At 44.8% G+C, this 24336-nt stretch overlaps 1 protein-coding gene across 5 annotated transcripts in view; it reads right to left on the bottom strand.

Moving 5' to 3' along the window:
* Positions 1 to 24336, bottom strand: part of LOC126272339 (inactive dipeptidyl peptidase 10) — a 1336959-nt gene that overhangs the window by 106742 nt on the left and 1205881 nt on the right. For all 5 annotated transcript variants that reach the window (XM_049975128.1, XM_049975129.1, XM_049975132.1 and 2 more), the window contains exon 12: positions 5361 to 5590. In XM_049975128.1, coding sequence (XP_049831085.1) covers positions 5361 to 5590 — 230 coding nt within the window. The remainder of the gene's footprint in view (positions 1 to 5360; positions 5591 to 24336) is intronic.

Raw genomic sequence — 24336 nt, 5'->3', positions numbered from 1 at the left:
GAATGTGTGACTGATTCCAAGAAAATTGATTTTAGCAATTCAATAAATACACTCATGAGCGCATATATTATGACCGCTGCCCACCGGGAGGCTGGATGGTGACGTTGTAATTGCATGCGCGACAAGGAATGTATGCAAGCAGAGAAAAGGCGAATGTGGAATTATTCTCGCTACGTTACGGAAGGGGTTGCAGATGAGAAATCCACTGACATAAGCCACTTTGGCAAAGGGCGGATTATTATGGCTCGACACCTGTAAACAAGCATCTCGGAAAGGGCAAAGGCGGTAGGCTGGTCGAGTGGGACTGTCGTAAATACACTCCTGGAAATGGGAAAAAGAACCCATTGACACCGGTGTGTCAGACCCACCATACTTGCTCCGGACACTGCGAGAGGGCTGTACAAGCAATGATCACACGCACGGCACAGCGGACACACCAGGAACCGCGGTGTTGGACGTCGAATGGCGCTAGCTGCGCAGCATTTGTGCACCGCCGCCGTCAGTGTCAGCCAGTTTGCCGTGGCATACGGAGCTCCATCGCAGTCTTTAACACTGGTAGCATGCCGCGACAGCGTGGACGTGAACCGTATGTGCAGTTGACGGACTTTGAGCGAGGGCGTATAGTGGGCATGCGGGAGGCCGGGTGGACGTACCGCCGAATTGCTCAACATGTGGGGCGTGAGGTCTCCACAGTACATCGATATTGTCGCCAGTGGTCGGCGGAAGGTGCACGTGCCCGTCGACCTGGGACCGGACCGCAGCGACGCACGGATGCACGCCAAGACCGTAGGATCCTACGCAGTGCCGTAGGGGACCGCACCGCCACTTCCCAGCAAATTAGGGACACTGTTGCTCCTGGGGTATCGGCGAGGACCATTCGCAACCGTCTCCATGAAGCTGGGCTACGGTCCCGCACACCGTTAGGCCGTCTTCCGCTCACGCCCCAACATCGTGCAGCCCGCCTCCAGTGGTGTCGCGACAGGCGTGAATGGAGGGACGAATGGAGACGTGTCGTCTTCAGCGATGAGAGTCGCTTCTGCCTTGGTGCCAATGATGGTCGTATGCGTGTTTGGCGCCGTGCAGGTGAGCGCCACAATCAGGACTGCATACGACCGAGGCACACAGGGCCAACACCCGGCATCATGGTGTGGGGAGCGATCTCCTACACTGGCCGTACACCTCTGGTGATCGTCGAGGCGACACTGAATAGTGCACGGTACATCCAAACCGTCATCGAACCCATCGTTCTACCATTCCTAGACCGGCAAGGGAACTTGCTGTTCCAACAGGACAATGCACGTCCGCATGTATCCCGTGCCACCCAACGTGCTCTAGAAGGTGTAAGTCAACTACCCTGGCCAGCAAGATCTCCGGATCTGTCCCCCATTGAGCATGTTTGGGACTGGATGAAGCGTCGTGTCACGCGGTCTGCACGTCCAGCACGAACGCTGGTCCAACCGAGGCGCCAGGTGGAAATGGTATGGCAAGCCGTTCCACAGGACTACATCCAGCATCTCTACGATCGTCTCCATGGGAGAATAGCAGCCTGCATTGCTGCGAAAGGTGGATATACACTGTACTAGTGCCGACATTGTGCATGCTCTGTTGCCTGTGTCTATATGCCTGTGGTTCTGTCAGTGTGATCATGTGATGTATCTGACCCCAGGAATGTGTCAATAAAGTTTCCCCTTCCTGGGACAATGAATTCACGATGTTCTTATTTCAATTTCCAGGAGTGTATTTATGGAAACTAGTTCAAAGACGGTGAAACCATGAGCAGGTGACAAAACTTTGTGGTCGGAGGCTTGTACGTTCTGTAAAGCGAGATAGGCGGCAAAATGTGGCACATATGGTAACCGTGTAAGGTGCTGGTGCACGCACTAGTGTTTCTGAACACATAGTTAAGTGTACATTCTTGATAATGGGTCTCCGCAGTAGACGATCCCCGTGTATACGAATGTTGACCAAAGACATCGTCAGTTACGATTGCAGTGGACAGAGGGTCGTCGAGATAGGAGCGTGTATCAGTGTCTCATGTGATTGGATGAATTAAGTTTCTTTTTTGACACCAATCTGTGTCCGGATACGCCGTACGCAGATCCAGTATTAAGCTGTTCACCTGGGCTTCGAGGGGACCTGTGGCAGTAATAGAAACACCGTGACAGCTGTGAGCTAAGTGAACATTAATTCGGACCGTCTGCAACCTTTCACATTTGATGTCTTTCGCGACGGCGAGGATAGCTTCCATCATAGTAACTATTCATTTCATAGGGCCAGAACCGTCCTACAGTGGTTTGACAAACATGATACTGAACTCATGTTGTCTTGGACTCCGGATCCGCCTGATCTGAGCCCGATCGCCTACAGATCACTGGCCAGTATTTTACGGGAAATCGTGTGTAGACGCCAGTTGCCACGTATCCCCGTAAACGTACCACCGACCTGCCACATCCACGCCCCACACTAATAAGCAGGTCATCGTAGTGTTATGGCTCATCAGCGTACATCAGCATTCATTTATCTCTTTCCAATCCAGAAATTAAAAACTGCGCCTTTCATCAATTAAATATAAGAATTTCTTCTTCTGCTTCACTCTATACTAAACTACTTCCCTCATATTAACCAACATTTTAAAAAGCAACGAGCCGACTCAGTTATGACTGAAATGCGGTAGAGAGTTTATATGGAGCGGAAAACGAATTGTGGAAACGGATCTCTCGCAACCAAACCCGAATTTCTAAATTTCGATATTAGGATGTTACCAAGGTCGTACTTAGGACGTGACGAGATGAACCCCCGACAAGGGCGCAGGCAGCGACAGCGATGAAAAACTGCCCGAGAAAAATATTTTTAGAAGTAGGTTTAAGAGGTACGTGAGCTCACTTATCCTTGTTTTTCGATCTTCTGCTTACGAGAAGAAGTTTTCGCTTAGGTCTACAGCTGTACACACCATGTAGGCACTGCCTCGTTTCTACGGTGTCATTTTGTCCAAGTAACTTCATAAATAAACTGCTACTGCCAAACAGACGTCTGCCTCTAACATGATTAACATGGCGAAGTGCAGCTGCCATCTATACAGCTTGCTCATGTTCAACGCCGGAAGTCTTGGTGCTACTGTGTCGTAGAATCTCAAAGGTCAGCGAGCGAGTGCTGAAGTAAGTATGATGTTTAACCAAGACTTACATTTTTTGCCGATTTTTTCCGACTGCGGATTGGAAAGAGACGTGACAGTGGAGGAAACAAGCAAAAGAGGATTTGGAGGGGATATGCAGTGTACCTGACCCTCCGGTCAGGACTTCTGCTGCTTCAAGGTTTTGGCTGTGTGAATAAAAATAATTCAGTACTAAACCCTTTTCGGATAATTTTTAGTCTTCGTAATGGTGGACATATATATCGGGTGATCAAAAAGTCAGTATAAAACTGAATAAATCACGAAATAATGTAGATAGAGAGGTACAAATTGAGACACATGCTTGGAATGACATGGGGTTTTATTAGAACCAAAAAAATACAAAAGTTGAAAAAGTGTCATACAGATGGCGCTTCATCTGATCAGAATAGCAATAATTAGCATAACAAATACAGACAAAGCAAAGATGATGTTCTTTACAGGAAATACTCAATATGTCCACCATCATTCCTCAACAATAGCTGTAGTCGAGGAATAATGTTGTGAACAGCACTGTAAAGCATGTCCGGAGTTATGGTGAGGCATTGGCGTCGGATGTTGTCTTTCAGCATCCCTAGAGATGTCGGTCGATCACGATACACTTGCGACTTCAGGTAACCCCAAAGCCAATAATCGCACTGACTGAGGTCTGGGGGCCTGGGAGGTCAAGCATGACGAAAGTGGCGGCTAAGCACACGATCATCACCAAACGACGAGCGCAAGAGATCTTTCACGCGTCTATCAATATGGGGTGGAGCGCCATCCTGCATAAACATCGTACGCTCCAGCAGGTGTTTATCAGTCAGGCTGGGGATGATGTGCTTCTGTAACATATCGACGTACCTCTCACCCGTCACGGTAGCAGTTTTGCTCTCCAGCGGCATCTGTCGGACATTTTGTGAACTTTGTTTTTTTTTTTGTTCTAATAAAACCCCATGTCATTCCAAGCATGTGTGTCAATTTTTACCTCGCTATCTACATTATTCCGTGGTTTATTAAGTTTTCAAATTTATACTGACTTTTTGATCACCCTGTACTTTCCTTATCCAATAAGTTGAGCCTTTGTGTGAAGCTGCCCATTCACAGCCTGACGACTGTACAGAGACAGTCGCTGACCCTTCTGGTTGTGTGTGGAGAATGGCGACTGCTTGCCGGACACTACGTGCCTGCACTGACAGGTTGTGGTACGGGAGGTAGCGGTGGGGGCCAGCAGGTACAAGTTCACTAGTGAAACCGACGCACCCTGGACCACACACCCGACTGGAAACCTATCGCCAACACATAGGCGAACGGATAGGGGCAGTCGCGCTAAACGGACGAGTAGGTCGACTGAATGGCTTGCGTATGGGGGCCTTAAAAATATGCTTTGCTATGATTCATTGGCTCCATTACTCAAGCATCTGTATCTTAAGAACAGTGGAAGTTGGCCTTGCTAATGTATTACTTATTTTTGTGTTGTTCTTGTGCGAATTAAACTGACACACGCTAAAAAAAGCCTTCAGTTTCTTTGTTCAGCATTGTGCTAGTTCTGTCATGTCTCATTACGTAGCCATTTTCGCAGCCCTTGGCAAATGTTGAAATTTGTGTGAAATCTTATGCAACTTAACTACTAAGGTCATCAGTCCCTAAGCTGACACACTACTTAACCTAAATTATACTAAGGACAAACCCACACACCTATGCCCGAGGGAGGACTTCAACCTCCGCCGGGACCAGCCGCACAGTGCATGACTGCAGCGCCCGAGACCGCTCAGCTAATCCCGCGCGGCAGTGTGTTTCCACATGCAGAATTTTTGTTAAGTATAGTTTTAAGATACATCCATTTTAAATTCAGTAACTAAATTTATATTGAATTGATGGGCTAGCAATGGCAGACGAGAGTAGAAAAATTTCCACAATATATTATGGAGGGGAGAGAGAAGGAGTAAGGTTTCGCAGTTGTGTCAGGGGCGCAGGGTTACCTCGGCACGGCGCTGTGTGTTAGACAAGCAGCAAAAAGTGTAACTGGGAAGCCTGTTTTCAGATTTGGGGTTCGGGAGCTCATGCAAATGTAGTGATTCTGAACTTGTACTTTGTCGCTGCAGCCACGACGAACCACTGCAATGAGCGTGCAAAGGTTTCACCGCACAGTAGGGGCTTTCCCTGCAGAGAGCGACAGTGCTGCAGATACAGAGTGTGAGGTGGTGCTTACACGAGGTGGTTGTCGTTGTCCCAGGCGAGGATGCGCATCACCTCGTAGTTGCCGTGGCTGAGCACGGCGATGCGCTGCTCGGTGATGGTGATGTGCTTGATGTGCGTGTACGAGTGCGTGCTGGTCTCCTTGACGGGCGCCAGCAGCAGGAAGGAGCCGCCGTCCGGCGAGAAGACGGGGTGCGGCTGCACCTCCAGCCACGACTCCTCGGCCGCCCGCTCCGCGTGCGTCTGCCGGAAGGACACGCACGCACACACACGCCGTTAGCTGCGTCACAGCAGAGGCCCGAGTAACAGGCCTTCCAGCTGTACAACACGCCGGTTTAGAACCACGCGGCGAGCTGCGGCAGCCCGTCTCTCACAAGGGTAACAGTGCCTACTCGTTATTGCCGAATTCGTACAATCATTTAGTTCTGTAGATGCACGGCTTGGCCGGAAATGACAGTGACGGAAGTGTGAACTCCAGATAGCGAGGCGTTTAGAGAAAACAGAACTTTTGATGCGGGTCATTCGAGGCATGAGCCCTTTGTGTTGAGGCGCGAACGCAACGAAGGCCATCGAACCTCAGCCTACCGGTTCTTTAGTCGAGATTTGCATAGTATGTACAGACGGCAAATCGAAGCCAACGCAGCGACTGGCCTTGGTTACAGTTGCCTTGCTGCCAGTAATATCAAAGTGAGGGGGCTCGTTGGCTTTCAGACCCCTCTCCCACTATAGACGCCGGGTCGAAAGTGCGTTGGTTTAGTACCGATTTGTTATGTCTCGAGAACAAGTATGTACTTAACTACTAGCGTTGGAACTTAAATAGTGGCAACTATTTATTCGCAACCGACGCGAAAGAATTCCATGTTTGCACCTGTCGTTCAAAGTAGTCACCAGCATTGCGTAGAACCCGTTGCCAGCGATGTAGAAGGTGTAGTATACCGTTAGCAGAGAGCAGAGCCTGTTCTGTTGATGGTGGGCCGGCCTGTGTGGCTGAGCGGTTCTACGCGCTTCAGACTGGAACCGAGCGACCGCTACGGTCGCAGGTTCGAATCCTGCCTCGGGCTGGACGCGTGTGATTTCCTTAGGTTAGTTAGGTTTAAGTAGTTCTAAGTTCTAGGGGACTGATGACCTCAGATGTTAAGTCCCATAGTGCTCAGAGCCATTTTTTTTTTTTTGTGATGTTGAGAATTGAGTGGTCTACTGCCAAAAATGAAACGTCAAGCCAACGAATGGCGTCATTAGGGTCGCCGCGAAAGTCGAAAGTGCATCAGAACCCCAGTATGGTGCAAGTTATGGTCCTTCTCGTGTACGACTGTGATGGTGTTATCCTAACCTATTACGTTCCTCCACGGCAGACCCTAAGTACACAGTATTACTGTTAGTTTTTGGAGCATCACCTGCGACAAGCTTTGCGAAAGAAGCGGTGACACTTCCTGCGCAACCCATCCATCATTGTGCACCACACTGAGCGGGTACATACAGCGAAACCTGTGGCTGTTCTGTTCGGTCGATGTTACTGGGAAGTACTGTACCACCCACCATACTCCCCGAACTCAAGTCCTTGTGACTTTGATTTCATTCCGAAGATGAAGGAACCACTTCGTGGCAATCGCTTCAGAACTGTTCCAGAGATTCGACAGGCCGTAGACCGCTCCATTCGCTCCATCAACAGAGCAGGCTTGCTAATAGTATACTGCGCCTTCCACATCGCTGACAACGGATTCTACACAACGCTGGTGACTACTTTGAAGGACAGTAACACGTGAAAACATGTAACTCTTTCGTATCGGTTGTGAATGAATACTTGCCACTATGTAAGTTCCAACCCTCGTATTTCAGGACAGCCACAAGTCGCACATAGTATGTTTTATTGACCATTGCCGCTCTTTGTTTGAACAAGAGAATCATCAGAAACTCTGGAATTTACTGTTTAAAGTACAGCTGTTAGCTGTTACATTAAAGAGCGAAAACAGTCAATAAAACATGCTGTTGCAATATGTGGCTGTCCTCAAAAACTTATTTCGACGGTCCCTTTTTTCCCTGCAGGCGATACCCACTATCGCTAAGAGTGTGTATTTATTGTGTTGAAAACTATCGTACTATAGAGTGCAGTATAGAGAGAACATTAATGCTGGTAGAGTTTTATGGTGAACGGGAATGTTTATGGGCACTTATGAACTGAGATTGTAAAATCAGACTAAAAATATTAGACACATGGACTGAAATAACTGTTACTAGAAAGGGATATGCATGATGTGAAAAAGAAAATGGTGTTTTTATTGACATCTTTTCGCCGTGAACAACAGCCAGAAACAAACAAAACTAACTTTCTGCTGCAGGTCCAGCTCTCCTAAAAGGCGCATACGCATTTGGAAATTTTAGGGTCCACACAATGCAATAACAACTCGAATTCTTTATGAAGCTTACATAGGAGAAAATTATGAAATAGCCCATATTCCAATGGAGCTTTAAGGTAGACATTAATTTTGTCCTACCACATTGCTCCCTATTTTTTGAAAGAGTGGTCATCCACAAGCATCGTTTCTTTTTTTATTTTCGATTTCTACTTGCTTACAATGCAGATAAACCCAAATAATGTTCATTAAATCGTATTTATTAACATTTACGTAAAAGGTACGAAAAGAATAGGCCAAGTAAGATTTGGGATTGTAAATACATATCCAGGAAGGGATTACAACACGTTCACTAGAACTTCGTATCATCAGAAAAGAGGGAAAGTAGTAATTTTCTAGGAATCTTGCACGCGTCATAAAGTCTGCATTTTTACAATTATGTCATTGCTTGAAGTTTCTATAGCCCCAAACAAACTTAGTTTACATTCAAGAAAGGTTCAGGAAAACATGCATAACGAATGATTCTTCGAAACGTTGGCGAGGATAACTGGTAATCCATTGTATTTTGATGCAGTCTTCTCGGAATGTGATTTCTTCTTCTTTCTCGATGACATGAGAACACTTTTGAAACTTTATGTTCAAATTCTTTACCTGACGATAAAAACGGACATCGCACTGTTACACTAGCGGAGTGAATTTACGGGAATTCACTTTAATAATGCACGATAGCACTCCTTCTTCGTCTTGAAAATATCTCATCATAGAGTTGTGGGTTTGTTTGCCTTGCCCACGAGTCGATTAACGGAAATAATTAGTTTTCCTACACGTAGAGCTTAATCACATCAGCCAAAGAATGTTTGAATAACGCTGTTTCAACTTTACCAGATTTTGAGGAAGTTATGATGACATTCATATGTGTCGCGCAAACTCATCCATCTTGTTTTGAATCCTCGATCCAAAAGAGCCACTATTCTCATGTAGGCCTACGTAAAATGTTGCCAATAATTTTACAGAAAGGGTTATGGCACACTGCACTGTTTAGTAAGCCACTAGTCTGATCATGTTTCGCTATATTATCAGTGTAAGTAACGTAAACATTGAAAATAAAAAAAGTTTCAACATAGGTACACGACCGTCTGATTACAGTTCCGTACTCTTTCCTATGCTCCAATCGTTGCGTGGAAACTACGCTAACATAAATGACTCATGCATTGCCAAACCCACGCCAAAAATGCCATTTCTTCTAAACGTTTCGCCATCTGGGGCTCCCACTTCGGTCACTTTCATTTCTGGCCAAGTTCTGCATACGTCATTAATTTGGACGGAATCGGTGATGACGAGTGGACGCGGTCAGCTTGTGAGAAGGTAAAAAACAACTGAATAGGCGATTGCAAAAACGACGTAAATTCTTTTTCTAAATTTTACTCTAGAGCGAAAAAATATCGCTTTTCCAAATTGAGAACTAATTCATTCTTATTTTTCTACAGAAAGGTTGACTATTTTAGGTACAAACGAAAGGGGAAAGTGGAGCACAATGAAACATGGAACTATCCCTAATAAACAAACGTCCGGAAACGAATGGTTTCTCCGATACGACGTGTTACGACTGAGTACATCGACACCCTGTAATGAGAGTCCGCGAGCATCAAAACTGCAGATAAGCACTTGAAAACAGGCAAATTAGAACGAGAGTTCCACATGGCTCCGTTCATGGGAAGGTCTTCATCGATGCTAGTACACGTTCAAAAATTCCAGACTTGTTCTGAATGCACTGACAACCACCCACAATGAGTTGCCGGAGTTATTTGACACTACCAGCAGTGCTTGAATACGACAAAGCTTTTAAATATCTTCAAAGAATAAAATCGATCGATATCCCTGTTGTCGAATGCTATTTACCAATACTTAAGTGGATAGAATTATAAAATCAAATAAGATCAGTTCGTCGCTCTGTAATTTACATCTCGCTTGCAGTGTTCCGAAATAAAGATAGCCTTAGACATTAACGGTCTTCTAACATTGGTATGACAGCTGTTCTGCATATATCGTATCGGGGAAGCCGCTTGTTTCCAGACCTATGTTTATTACGATTACTTGCTTGTTTCTTTTTCCTCTATTCGCTCCTTTCATTCGTACGTATAATAGTTGAAGACAGTTTATACGTATGTTACACATAAATATATATTGGTGTGACTAGCTCCTGAAATGGTTTTATGCACAGTTTTTAAAATTAGGAATTCCTGAAAGCTTAAGTTACTTTTGCGTACAAACTCATATAGAGTGCTTAACATGTTTTTGTTTCTTATGACGTTCGACTACTGCCATTATCAGCGCAAAACTTACAACTCGTGAGAAAACGTTCTCTCTCAACTGAAATAAAACCTGTGTCTGAACAAGTCACGCTTGTACCATGCCTTGGTGCACTTTTTGTGGCAACTGACAATGAATTTTGTTGTAAAAGTGGTAAATTTTGATCTGATACTGACAGCAGCCGAAACGTCGTAATAAATACAAATACAAGGTGTTTGTCAATTCTTATTGCATCTTCAAGAGGTTGTAGACAAGACTTCGTAGATAAATTTTTGATAAGCAATCCCTGTTCGCAAATGTTCCCTGTAGATATATAACAAATTTGAAGGTAGGATCACTTTCAAAGCCTCCGCTTCACGATACGGTACGTAATAGTAGAACTACACAACGCGTGCATCCAGAACGTTTTGCGGATCGCCTCATTGCGTCATACTGTACATCAGTCTCGCCCACAACAACGACGGCTGCGAGAAGTTGGTACATCCGCAACTGGTGGGGTGGACTGTGGGTCTTCACGGACGCACACCTGTGATTGTGGACCGTGTGTATGAAGGCATGCGTTGAAGATACAGCTTGCAGCGTGTGCAGCGAACAGCATGTCCTGTAGGACACACCGGTCAGAGCTCATCGTCTCCGCTGTGAGCTTACCATGTAGCGGGAGATTTGAAAGTGACTTGATTTTCAAACTAAGTTTGTATTCAAATGGTATATTTTTGGTCATAAGTTACTAATTGTCCCCTACAGCCCTTAGAACATGTAAAAGGAATTGTGAAACATTCTGTATATTAAGTGATCTTGAAGTTGGAGACATATCAAGGGACTTCATTTCTTTCATTAATAACTGACGTTCTGCATTGAATGAATAACACTTGCTTGGTGAAAAAGACTGTAACGCTTAGAGGAGGTAGACATTTCATCACCAAGTATCAGTATTATTCGATCAGTGCTTTTCAACTGAGAAGAAATATGGAAATATTACAAAACACCTCTGATTTTCAACACTTGTTAGAATATGCTTAACATAAATAAGATTTCATACAAAACTACGTACCAAAAATTTAGTGCGATCAGACATATGGTACAAAAAGGCTACACGAGAAAGACAAATTCAAAAAATTCGTCTGCAGTGCCAAAGTCCATTTCAGTTCTGAGCCACTGGGAGAGATTGTCATAAAAACCGCAGACATCATGCTGCTAGTGACGTAACTGGTGTGTACAAATCGGTGCACGTTCCCTGCGCTGCATATCCTGGGGGGTGGGGATATAATATTGCGAAGAGCGAAAAAAGGGTGGGGAAGAGCGAATCAGACAAGGAAAAGGGCGGGATAAGAAGAGCAGAATAAAGGAAAGGAGGGGAGGGTATGAAAATGGGAACGGCCGGGCTTGTGTGATATGGAGGCTCCGACTGGACTATGTTGAGAAACAGCACCATAACACCTACTGCTGATTGGTGTGGAGACACTGGCGTCTTGCTTTCGGGTAGTAAATGCGCCCTCTCTCGCTATGCCAAGTAAGCCAAAGCAACGAAATTGTAATCAGTGTAATTTGAGCTTGTTGTTCGGTTTCTTACGTGTTTTCATTGAGCAGTAAGTACAATTGGGTGCGTTACTTACGCAAACAATGTGAATTTGGACTGAGAGGGTTTTTATCCTTTAAATAGTACCTTATATAGCACGAATGGAAAAGTACCCTACACTTTCGGACACAGTTACCTGCTATTAGTTATTTTCAGTGATCGTTTCCAGCTGTTTGTCCCCAATTTTGAAACCCGCCTAGAATAAACAATGTTGATATTTTTAAATTTTGTATCCAAATAAATAGAAACTTTTAATTCAAACTCTAACGTGTGTGTGGCTATAAATGAAATCTTGTATAAACTGTGTGAAGAAATATATTGGTGTAAAGTACCTACTATCTGATTGGAGGCAACAAATTAAGGAGAACATTCCAGACTCCTAATAAGGCAATGTATATATTACTACTATATGAATGTCAGTTATTAAATTATAATCTACAATAATAAGTGACCGGTCTCGACATGTTATTCGATTAAATTGAGCGCAAACAAATTTGAAGACAAAAATTACGTTATTAATGTTACTAAGGCTCGCTTAACAACAAGATAATAGCAGCATACTTTTTTCTTGGGTGAATTTTATAGTCCCTTTGGATTTTTCCCATAGAACACAGTCTTTCACCTGCCTTTTCCTCTGGTAGATGCATATGGCCATTTCATCTTCAGTCGCTCCAGACAGACGCTCTACTATACTTTTGACTTTAACAGTACCTCGTGATTCAACCTCATATCTTTTCCGACATTCTATAAGAACGTACTTTGTTTCTTTCTTTACTGTTAGACGATATGAGGAACAGTTGGAAGTTTTTTGGTAAATCTCATCAATTTGCACACATACCATGTCTGATCAATAGAAGAGACAGAGAAAATTCGATAACGAGTAACACGTTGCGACATAAGAACATTCAGTAAGCATGGCGGCATGAACTGAACTGTCGTGTGACGAGGGCCTCCCGTTGGGTAGACCGTTCGCCTGGTGCAAGTCTTTCGATTTGACGCCACTTCGGCGACTTGCGCGTCGATGGGGATGAAATGATGATGATTAGGACAACACAACACCCTGTCCCTGAGCGGAGAATATCTCCGACCCAGCAAGGAATCGAACCCGGCCCTTTGGGTTGACAGTCTGTCGCGTTTACCACTCAGCTACCGGGGACGGACATGGCGGCATTACGGAGATGCTAAACGTTCTCCAGTGGCAGACTCTACAAGCGACACATTTTGCATCAGGGAGAGGTTTACTTTTGGAATTCCAGGGGCGTTTAACACATACGTCTCACAAAATGACCATGACGAGAAAATCTGAGAAATTAGAACTCCTAGAAGCACCGTTCGCCACAAATCGTAAGGTACTTTCCGGAGTGTTAATGCTAGAAGCACAGCATCAAAACGGCTTCCGGAGTCTACGGACTTAGGTCGCGCGAATGAACAGAACATCTGACTTCCGACCGACAGCTTGAAGCGTTACAGATGTTTTCAACGCCACAGAAGTCTCGTGGAATTTCTTCTTCAACCTTCACCTGTGACTGATCCACCCGCATAGCCGTACATGTTAATGGGTCTCTTTCCGGGTGGGAAGATGTGTGTGCCCCGGGTGAAACGCGACAGGCAGGGTAACGACGGTGTCGGTGTTCTGGCCAGCCTGGATATGGCTTTTAGGCGGTTTCTCACTAGCCACTGGAAGAATAACGGTCTTGGTGTGTCGCTCACACCAACACAGGGAAAACAGTGATCATGTACCCGATGTTTACAATAGTTTATTGATCAAAGAAAGAAACAGCTGCTTCGACGGAAATAACAAAATCACAATAACAGTGTCTCATAGGTATGCAAATTTGACAGTATGATGATTTCAGTAACACAGCTAGGATCTCCGTAAACAAAACAACTTGTATGGGAAAGATTCTAAGTCAGAATAAGCAGTCCCAAGTAAAACCAGCAAATGAGCAGAAAAGTCTATCCTGGATACAGTCTGATTGTGCCACGGGAACAACGATGAAGGCTAAATACAGTGGCGTCGGTCCCTACGACGGGCTTCGAGACTGGTCTAAGACGATAGGGTTAACAGCACCCGCCCGGAGGTTAGGAGAGCTCTCGAATCCGGAAGAAATGCCTTGTGCAACTCTGGCACCGACCTTTGTAGTGGTCGGCGGCAGAATACTCGCGACACCCTTTTCTGGGAACGTGTGTGGCGGACGCGAATAGGTCCTTTGGAAGCGGCGGCCTCTGCTAGCGTTGGTACCGCCGCCTGGTGTTCTTCCGTTAGGGGAGTCCGCGGCGCTGGGGACTGCAGGGGCCGTGTAGGCTGCACGTGTACCCGATGTGCCCGAAGGGTTGCCACTCACTTTTGCGAAGATCTCCGGTGTAGCAGGGCTGGTAGCCAACTCCCGCCTCAGTACACGATTCACAAACACTGAGAAAACTTTCTCTCATTCCCACATGAACAACGCTGCACACAGGCATTTGGCGTCCACATATTCCGTCTCGAGGGGGCGATGGGGGAGGGAGGTGGTTAACAGCGTGGCGAAAGGAAAGACATTAATTAAACTAAGCTCATCAAATCCATTAATAACCATGCTGACCGTGCAAGGATGCGGGACAAAAGCTCGAGCTAAAGAAAAGGAATCTTACACCTGTGGTTATTTGGTGAGGTGACTAATTGTTGAATACATGTACATTACACTACAGTTTAGGTTTTCAATTGTATGTTGTATGTTGTTTGTTAACCGGGGACGTAGAAGCGACAGAGAGGCTCCGTCCCCGCGGCAGCCGCACTGGTCCACAACCCCACGACGACTGCCGCAGTCCACTTCACCCCTCCGCCGCCCCACACCGAACCCAGGGTTATTGTGCGGTTCGGCCCCCGGTGGACCGCCCCAGGGAACGTCTCACACTAGATGAGTGTAACCTCTATGTTTGCGTGGTGTACGCGTACGTGAGGAACTTGTTCGCCAACATAGTGTTGCTGAGGCGGAATAAGGGAAACTAGCCCGCATTCGCCGAGGCAGAGAGAAAACCGCCTAAAAACCATCCACAGACCGGCCCGCTCACCGGACCTCGACACAAGTCTACCGGGCGGATTCGTGCCGGGGACCAGGCACTCCTTCCCGTTCCGGAAAGCCGTACGTTAGACCAGTCAGATAACCGGGCGGGCTTAGTTTTCACTATCTTCCTGTTTGTTAACACTAAAGCCGCGCGGGATTAGCCGAGCGGTCTACGCGCTGCAGTCATGGACTGTGCGTCTGGTCCCGGCGGAGGTTCGAGTCCACCCTCGGGCATGGGTGTTTGTGTGTTTGTCCTTAGGATAATTTGGGTTAAGTAGTGTGTAAGCTTAGGGACTGATGACCTTAGCAGTTAAGTCCCATAAGACTTCAAACACATTTGAACATTTTTTTGTTAACACTAAAGATGGTTACGATGACCAGCTGACATACATGTATTAATAGAGTTTTAGCAGCGCAGATCGGTAAGCTTCACCAGCTACGAGAGGTTTCACAAAGTTCACAAGTGGCAGCAACGCACTTACAACATTACTTCATGCTTGACGAATGCAGACTTGACAATGCAGTGCTGTTGTTGTGGTCTTCAGCCCAGAGACTGATCTGATGCGGCTCTCCATGCTAGTCTCACATGTGGAAGGCCCTTCACCTCCTAATTATTACCGCAACCTACATCCATTTGTACGTACTTATTCTACAGAAGCCTTGGTCTCCGTCTACAAATTTAACTCCTCCTGCCCTCCCCCCCCTCCCTTCACCCACTTCCTTCGATTACCAAATTGACAGTTCCTTGATGCCTCAGAATGTCTCCTGTCAATCTGTCCCTTTTATTAGTAAAGCTGGCCATAAATTTCTTTTCTCACAATTCAATTCATAACATTCTCATTTGTTATTTAACACACCCATGTAATCTCCAGCACCGAATTTCGAAAGCTTCCACTTTCTTCTTTTCTGCATTGTGTACCGTCTGCGTTTCACTGCTAATCAAAGCAACACTCCAGACAAATACTTTTCATTGAAGACCTCCTATCATTTAAATCTATACCACACGTTAACAAATTCCTCTTCTTCAGATGTTCTTTCTTGTTACTACCAGTCTGCATTTCATACTTTCACCACTTCCACCGTCATTGCTTATTTTACAGCCGAAATAACGAAACTTATTTGCAACTTTTAGTGTCTCACTTTCTAATGTGATTCCCCCAGGATCGCCTGATTTACTTTGGCTACTGACAACTACCCCTGTTTTACTCTTGCTGTTGTTCACCTTATAACGTCTTTTCAAGACACTATTCAATTCGTCCAACTGGTCTTCCGGGTTCTTTACGGTTCCTAACATAATTACAATATTGGAAAACCGCAACGTTTTTATTTCTTCACCCCAAACTTAAATTTCTTTTCCAGATTTTCCTTGATTTCCTTTAAATCTTGTTCGGTTAACAGATTGTATAACAGCGGGGATGCACTTCAGACTTGCCCCATTCCCATGTTAACTATTGCTTCCCTTTCATGCCCTCCGACTCTTATAACTGCCGTCTTGTTTCCGTACAAGTTGTACGCAAGATATTTTATCTCTGCTACCTTCAAAATTTCAAAGAGTGCAGTACAGCCCACATTGCCAAAAGCTTTCTCTAAATCAACAAACGCTATAAACGTAGGGTTGCCTTTATTTAGCCTACATTCTAAGGCTCACTATTGCCTCACTTATTCCTACATTTCACCTGATCCCAAACTGATATTCCCTTAGGTCAGCCTCTGCCAGTTTTTCCATCTTTCTGTAAATAATTCAATGTTTTTCAGCCATGACTTACTAAACTTATGGTTCGGTAGTACTCACCCCTGTCAGCACCTGACTTGTTTGAAATTGGATTTACAAAGAGCGATAAAAAAGTTTCTGTTTGAAGGTCGTACAGTCTGGAATCGGTATGCTAACCAGGAAGAATCGCCGTGAACATTGAAGCAATCATCCCACCGACGCACCCGATTGAAGATAAGCGTTTAGTGTGTGAAGACGTCCGTAACTTCCCGCTACAAATCGACGACAGGAATAGTCAACCCTTCAAAGCCTCTTTTAAGGGACTGAGGGCGAGATAATAGCACGGGGGGAGATCAGAAGTATAGGATCGGTGCTCGAGTGTTTCCTAATCGAGTTAGCGCAACATCTGCATTGCGACATTTGCGATATGGGGACCTCCGTCATCATTAAGCAGCAGCAGAACTTGCCGTACCATTCCACAATTTTGCTTTTCAATAGAAATGCTGCCCCATATTCATCCTTCATTGTTCGATATTTTCTACCGGTGTTTTTCTTTGCCAGCCAAGAATAGAATAATAGCACGTTGGTCCTATTTGGATGCATTTGGTATTGATGTCGCCATTTTTACGTTCCCGCATTTAGCGCACGCACGTCGGAATGACACGAATATCACACTAATCCCTAGCTTACATGTCGGTGCTAATGTACAATCATCGGAATTTCGCTATGCTGCATATATGCTCCACGCAACGCACTCAAACGGAAACTTTTTGAACACCACTTACATTTTTCTCAACTGTGATGGTATTTTCCCAATATCACATAGCTTGCACACGAGGTGGAACAGTTTTGACAACCCAAAGGATCTCAATGATTATGTGGGAATGTCGTCTATTCGAGGGACCGTGTTTCCACTGATGTCTTTCAGTGCTCTGACAGAATTTTCTTTGAGTGTTAGATCCCTCATCTCGTTTTCACTTACGTCATATTATATTTCTAATATTGTTCTCAAGTTTCTTCTCCTTGTGTAAACACTCTAAGTATCCCTTTCATCTCTCAGCTTTCCCTGCTTTGCTTATACTGGCTTACATTTGAGCTCGTGATATTGACACAGTTACTTCTCTCTTCTCCAAAGGCCAGTTTAATCTACGTAAAGGCAGCATCTATCTTTCCTTTATTATGGATATCTCTACAGTCTTGAATTTGTCCTCTAGCCGTTCTTTCTTAGCCATTTTGCACTTTCTGTAAATTTCATTTTTAGACCGCTGTATTACCTATCGCCTGTTTCATTTTCTGCGTTTTTGCACTTTCTCCTTTCGCCAATTAACTTCAGTATCTTCCGAGTAATCCAAGGGTTTCTATCAGGCGTTGTCTTTTTACGAATGTAATCCTCTGCTGCTTTCACTGCTTTAGTTTTCTATGGCATTCATTTCCCCTGTTTCAGTCCAACGTTGCCTGATGCTCCCTCTGAAACTCTCAAAAACCTCTGGTTTTTTAAGTTTATCCAAGCCCGATTTCCATAATTTCCTACCTTCTGTTTTAGTGTGCAGCTCATAACCAATTAATAATGACCAGAGTTCACGTCTTCCCCTGGAAATATCTTACAATTTAAAGTCTGGATTCGAAATATCTGTCTTACGCATAAATAATCAATATGGAACCTTCCACTGTCTTCAGGCGTCTTGCATGGATACAATCTATTTCATGATTCAGAAACCGTTAGCTTTGGAAAATTATTCCAAGTGGGTTCCTCCTTCATCCGTTTCCCCAGTCCATGTTCTCCTATTATTCTGCTTCACTTCATTTTCCTAGCACCGAATTAAAGTCATCTAACACAACTACATTTTCATCTCCGTAACTATCTAAATAAGTTATTTTGTCCCATGATATATTCTTTTAACCTCTTCTTGATCTGCAATATTAATAGGATATAATCTGTGGTGCAGTTTAGCTTCTGCCTGTCTTCACTACGATAACGCATTAATTACGCTATTCATAGCAGCTTACTGATTTCCTATTTTATTATTCGTTATTAGGCTTAGTCGCGCTTCCATTCACTCCAAAAAAATATTGCCGGCCGCTGTGACCGAGTGGTTCTAGGCGCTTCAGTCCGGAACCGCGCAGCTGCTGCGGTCGCAAGGTTCGAATCCTGCCTCGGGCATGGATGTGTGTGATGTTCTTTGGTTAGTTAGGATTAAGTAGTTCTAAGTTCTAGGGGACTGAAGACCTCAGATATTAAGTCCCATAAAAATTTAATAAATGTTCAAGTGTGCGCGTGAATTCCTAAGGGACCAAATTGCTGAAGTCATCGGTTCCTAGACTTACTCAGTACTTAAACTAATTTATGCTAAGAACAACACACACACATCCATGCCCGAGGGAGGACTCGAACCTTCGGTGGGAGGGCCCGCGCAATCCGTGACATGGTGCCTGTAACCACGCACCCCATCCACTTCTCTAATTCCCACTGTATCTAACTCCATCATATCCATTTCCCTTTTCAAATTCTCTAATCTGTCTATCTGATTAAGCGATCTAACACTGCGTGCTCTTGCTATTATATGGGGCAGTCAAATGAAGATAAGACAGATTGGAAAAAAATAAGTAAACTGTTTATTATTTAAAATGTAATCGCCTTAGTTGTTGTTACATTTACCTCACTGTGTGACAAGACGGTCAATGCCTTCATGGAAAAATGTTTGTGCTTGCCTGGGAAACTATGATTTGTCAAAAACGAGCGTCTTTCTTCAGGGTTCCAAAAATATTGAAAATGCAAAGGGGAAGACCGGGACTGTGTGGAGGCTGTGTAAGGATTTCTCAGCAAAGATTCTGCTGAGTAATCGAAACAACCTCGGAAACATGCGAACCCCTACCCTCACCCTTATAGAATTCCCCTTTTGGTTTTCCTGATGACGACATCCTCCTGTGCAGTCTCTGTCTGGAGATACGAATGGGGGAGTGTTTTACCTCCAGAATTCTTTACCAAATAGGATGCCACCGTCAGTACCCCATAAAATAGAGCTGGATACACAATGGAGGAGTGGAGAGGCCAGACTATGCCTTGGTTCCTCAAAAGAAGAGCAGCATTTTCAGTAGTTGCAAGTATAACAGTCTAGATGCTTGACTATCTGGTCTGCCCTGTAATTTTAGCCACCATGGTGTTGTTGTGCTGGCACCGCGAACGGTGTAAAGCAAGGGAAGAATGCAGCCATTACATTTTCTTCCTGAGAGAATATTGTGGTTTAGATATTAACAAAAAGGATGAAAAGTTAATAGATTCAAATATATGACAGGCAGTGAAGTCATTTAATGACAAGCAGTGTAAATAGAATATGGGAAAATAATATGTATAATTTTACGAGCTTTTAATGTCCACAGGAATTCCCAACGACAACTGACGAGAATCGTTCAATGTGACGGAAGCGCAACTCTTCCGCAAATTGCAGCAGACTTCAGTGTTGGGCCATCAACAACTGTCAGCGTGGCAACCATTCAACGAAATATCATCGATGTGGGCTTACGGAGCCGAAGGCCCAGTCGTGTATGCATGAAGACTGCACGACACAAAGCTGTACCCCTCGCATGGGCCCGTCAATACTGACATTGGACTGTTGATGGCTGGAAGCCGGCCGCGGTGGTCTCGCAGTCCGGAACCGTGGGACTGCTACGGTCGCAAGTTCGAATCCTGCCTCGGGCATGGATGTGTGTGATGTTCTTAGGTTAGTTAGGTTTAAGTAGTTCTAAGTTCTAGGGGACTGATGACCACAGCAGTTGAGTCCCATAGTGCTCAGAGCCATTTTGATGGCTGGAAAGATGTTGCCGGGTCGGACGAGTCACGTTTCAAATTGTATCGAGCAGATGGACATGTAAGGGTATGAAGAGAACCTCATGAATCAATGGGCCCTGCATCTCACCAGGGGACTGTTCAAGATGATGGAGGCTCTGTAATGGAGTTGGGTGTGTGCAGTTGGAGTGACATGGGAGCCCTGATACGTGTAGATACGACTCAGATAAGTGGCACATAGGTAATCATCTTGTCTGATCACCTGCATCCATTCATGTCCATTGTGCAATTCCAGAAGGACAATGCGACACCCCACACGTCCAGAATTGCTACAGAGCGGCAGAACACTCTTGTGAGTTTAAAAACTTCATCTGTCCACCAAAGTCCCCAGACATGAACATTATTGACCATATCTGGAATGCCTTGCAACTTGCTGTTCAGAAAAGATCTTCTTCCCCTCTTACTCTTACGAATTTATGGACAGCCGTGCAAAAATCGTGGTGTCAATTCCCTCCAGCACAACTTCGGACATTAGTCGAGTCCATGCCACGTCGTCCTGCTCACTTTGCGTACTCACAGGGGCGCTACACGATATTAGGCAGGTGTACCAGTTTCTGATGATGATGATGATGGTCGAAGTATAGAGGTTATAAAATGTAGACTGGCAAGCGTTTCTGAAGAAGAGAAATTTTTTTAACATCGAGTATAGATTTAAGTGTCAGGAAGTCGTTTCTCAATGTATTTATATGGAGAGTGGCCATGTATGGAAGTGAAACATTGACGATAAATAGTTTGGACAAGAAGAGAATAGACGCTTTCGAAATGTGGTGCTACAGAAAAATGCTGAAAATTAGATGGGTAGATCACATAACTAATGAGGAGGTATTGAATAGAATTGGGGAGAAGAGGAGTCTGTGGCACAACTTGACAAGAAGAAGGGACCGGTTGGTAGGACATGTTGTGAGGGATCAACGGATCACAAATTTAGCATTGGAGTGCAGCGTGGAGGGTAAAAACCGTAGAGGGAGACCAAGAGGTTAATACACTAAGCAGATTCAGGAGGATGTAGGTTGCAGTAAGTACTGGGAGATGAAGTAGCTTGCACATCTACATCTACATCTACATCCATACTCCGCAAGCCACCTGACGGTGTGTGGCGGAGGGTACCTTGAGTACCTCTATCGGTTCTACCTCCTATTCCAGTCTCGTATTGTTCGTGAAAAGAAGGATTGTCGGTATGCCTCTGTGTGTGCTCTAATCTCTCTGATTTCATCCTCATGGTCTCTTCGCGAGATATACGTAGGAGGGAACAATATACTGCTCGACTCCTCGGTGAAGGTATGTTTTTGAAACTTAACCAAAAGCCCGTACCCAGCTACTGAGCGTCTCTCCTGCAGAGTCTTCCAGTGGAATTTATTTATCATTTCCGTAACGCGTTCGCGATTACTAAATGATCCTGTAAAGAAGCGCACTGCTCTCCGTTGGATCTTCTCAATCTCTTCTATCAAGCCTATCTGGTACGGATCCCACATTGCAGAGCAGTATTCAAGCAGTGGGCGAACACGCGCACTGTAACCTACTTCCTTTGTTTTCGGATTGCATTTCCTTAGGATTCTTCCAATGAATCTCAGTCTGGCATCTCTTTTACCTACGATCAACTTTATATGATCATTCCATTTTAAATCCTTCCTAATGCGTACTCCCAGATAATTTACGGCATTAACTGCTTCCATTTGCTGACCCGCTATATTGTAGCTAAATGATAAGGGATCTAGGACAGAGTAGCATTGAGAGCTGCATCAAACCAGTCTCAGGACTGAAGACCACAAAAACAACAACAACCAGTTTCTTTGGCTCTTCAGTGCAATATGGAATCAGCTCTATTCAAGTAGTCCGGAATTTTATTTATGTGTGGGTCTGGATGCCCTTCCTGATCCACACTCATCAATTACCTAAGGTAAGTAAGACCTTTGTGCTATCTGCCTGTGAGCTGTGTAAACTTTGTTGTGTGTGTTATGGTATTTTAATTGTCTATATATCGTATTATCTGAGGCTAAAACTGGGGGCAGCGCAGCATTTGCCTAAACGAGCGTGGGAAACCGCCCATAAACAAGACTCAGGCTGGCCGATACCCTAGTCACGGTCGCCAATCCGCCTCGCGGATTGGGGCCGGTTCTGGATCACTTTCCTGACACGCAAGCTAACGCGCTGCTCGTTACGCAATGCGAGCGAGTCTCCTGCGCCCGCATATCGTGGTCGTGCGGTAGCGTTCTCGCTTCCCACGCCCGCGTTCGATTCCCGGCGGGGTCAGGGATTTTCTCTGTCTCGTGATGGCTGGGTGTTGTGTGATGTCCTTATGTTAGTTGGGTTTAAGTAGTTCTAAGTTCTAGGGGACTGATGACCATAGATGTTAAGTCCCATAGTGCTCAGAGCCATTTGAACCGAGTCTCCTGTTCTGAATACACATGATATAGCTATGTACTGTGTACTGGTAAACAAACAAAAAATCAAGAATGAGATTTTCACTCTGCAGCGGAGCGTGCGTGCGCTGATATGAAACTTCCTGGCAGATTAAAACTGTGTGCCCGACCGAGACTCGAACTCGGGACCTTTTGCCTTTCGCGGGCAAGTGCTCTACCAACTTTTTTTAAAATCTCATTTTGTTCGCTTTTGTTCGTTGAATCTGCTCCGGGCGGACGTCGTAAGACAGCCGTTTAAATTCGTTGTTGATCGATTAACTCAGTTTTTTGTTACAGAGGGCTGCTAATCCTGTGACCGAACACGCTGAGCTACCGTGCCGGCGTCCCAACTGAGCTACCGAAGCACGACTCCCGCCCGGTACCTACAGCTGTACTTCTGCCAGTATCTCGTTTCCTGTCCTGCGAACCTTGCAGAACTAGCACTCCTGAAAGAAAGGATACTGCGGAGACATGGCTTAGTCACAGCCTGGGGGATGTTTCCAGAATGAGATTTTCACTCTGCAGCGGGGTGTGCGCTATATGAAACTTCCTGGCAGATTAAAACTTGTGCCCGACCGAGACTCGAACTCGGGACCTTTTGCCTTTCGCGGGCACTTGCTAACGGTCCGGGTCCGTGGTCTGGGAGTAACGGCACCTGCGGCTTTCTCTCGCCGACAAGTGGTGCGGCAGCTCCGCCTCTTCAGCAGCGCTAGCAGGCGGTCTGTTGAGTTCGCGTCGCTATACGTTACGCCGGTAATGCCATCGCCACACGTACAGTGCTTTGGAATGTGAACGTTGAGCGCGCCGAGTTCAAGTCGGTGCTCAGCGCCCAGAACGATGCGACTCACGCATACGGTACGTGTGCCCCAACGTGGTATACGCGATCGCAACGTGCTCCAGATGTAGTTGTTGGATGTTTCTAGTTTGTAAATCATATTGTTTACAAAATGGGCGCGTGTAAAATTCCTACGTTAGCTCTATTAAATCCCAAATTTCCTCTATCGTCCATATGCTGGTCACGTTGTTCTGTATCTGGCATACATAAATAAAAACTTCTATATCCACGAACACGTTTTAAGATAAAAAGGAAAGTACCATGTCCAGTAAATTAGGACATTGGCTTATAAAAGTTCCATTACAAATAGTGCGATACAAATTTACAATATTTCTCCACATAAGATAAAAATTATTTCATCATTCTCACTTTTTAGTGAACCCTTTAAGTGCATTTTTACTTCATCACTGTTCCTATTCAGCAGCAGAATCTTTATAACGTGCGAATTACGAAACTTAAAAGGAAAGGGAACAAAATATCTTACTGCGAGTAGATTAAGCCAATCGAACAAACTCACCCCTCAAAAAGAGTGCTCTTACATTTAGATAACATCGAATACTATGGTAAATTGTTATAAAAAAGTAATAAGAAACTACCCGAACGTATTAAAAATGAAATATTATGGTATATTGTTATACAAAACTAATAAGAAAGTATCCGAACCTATTAAAAAGAGTGCTTTAGAAAAAAAAATTATATGTATCGTCACACGAAGCACCACCAAATCATACTTCTCACTGTGCTAAGCCGATCACAAATCCTTGATAGCCAATCCTATCATGTTATTGTCTCCTGAAAGCTTTAATCGTAGTTATGTTACTAACTGAAATTTACTTATAACAAACTGTACCAAGAACAATGAGTTTTTGATGGATCCTCAATGTGCCGTTCCCTTCAAATGGCATACTCTCATAATACG

This window comes from Schistocerca gregaria, chromosome 5 (genome assembly GCF_023897955.1).
Source record: "Schistocerca gregaria isolate iqSchGreg1 chromosome 5, iqSchGreg1.2, whole genome shotgun sequence".
NCBI lineage: Eukaryota > Metazoa > Arthropoda > Insecta > Orthoptera > Acrididae > Schistocerca > Schistocerca gregaria.
The sequence above is the reverse complement of the archived record's forward strand: the minus strand, read 5'-3'. Positions and strand labels throughout refer to the sequence as shown.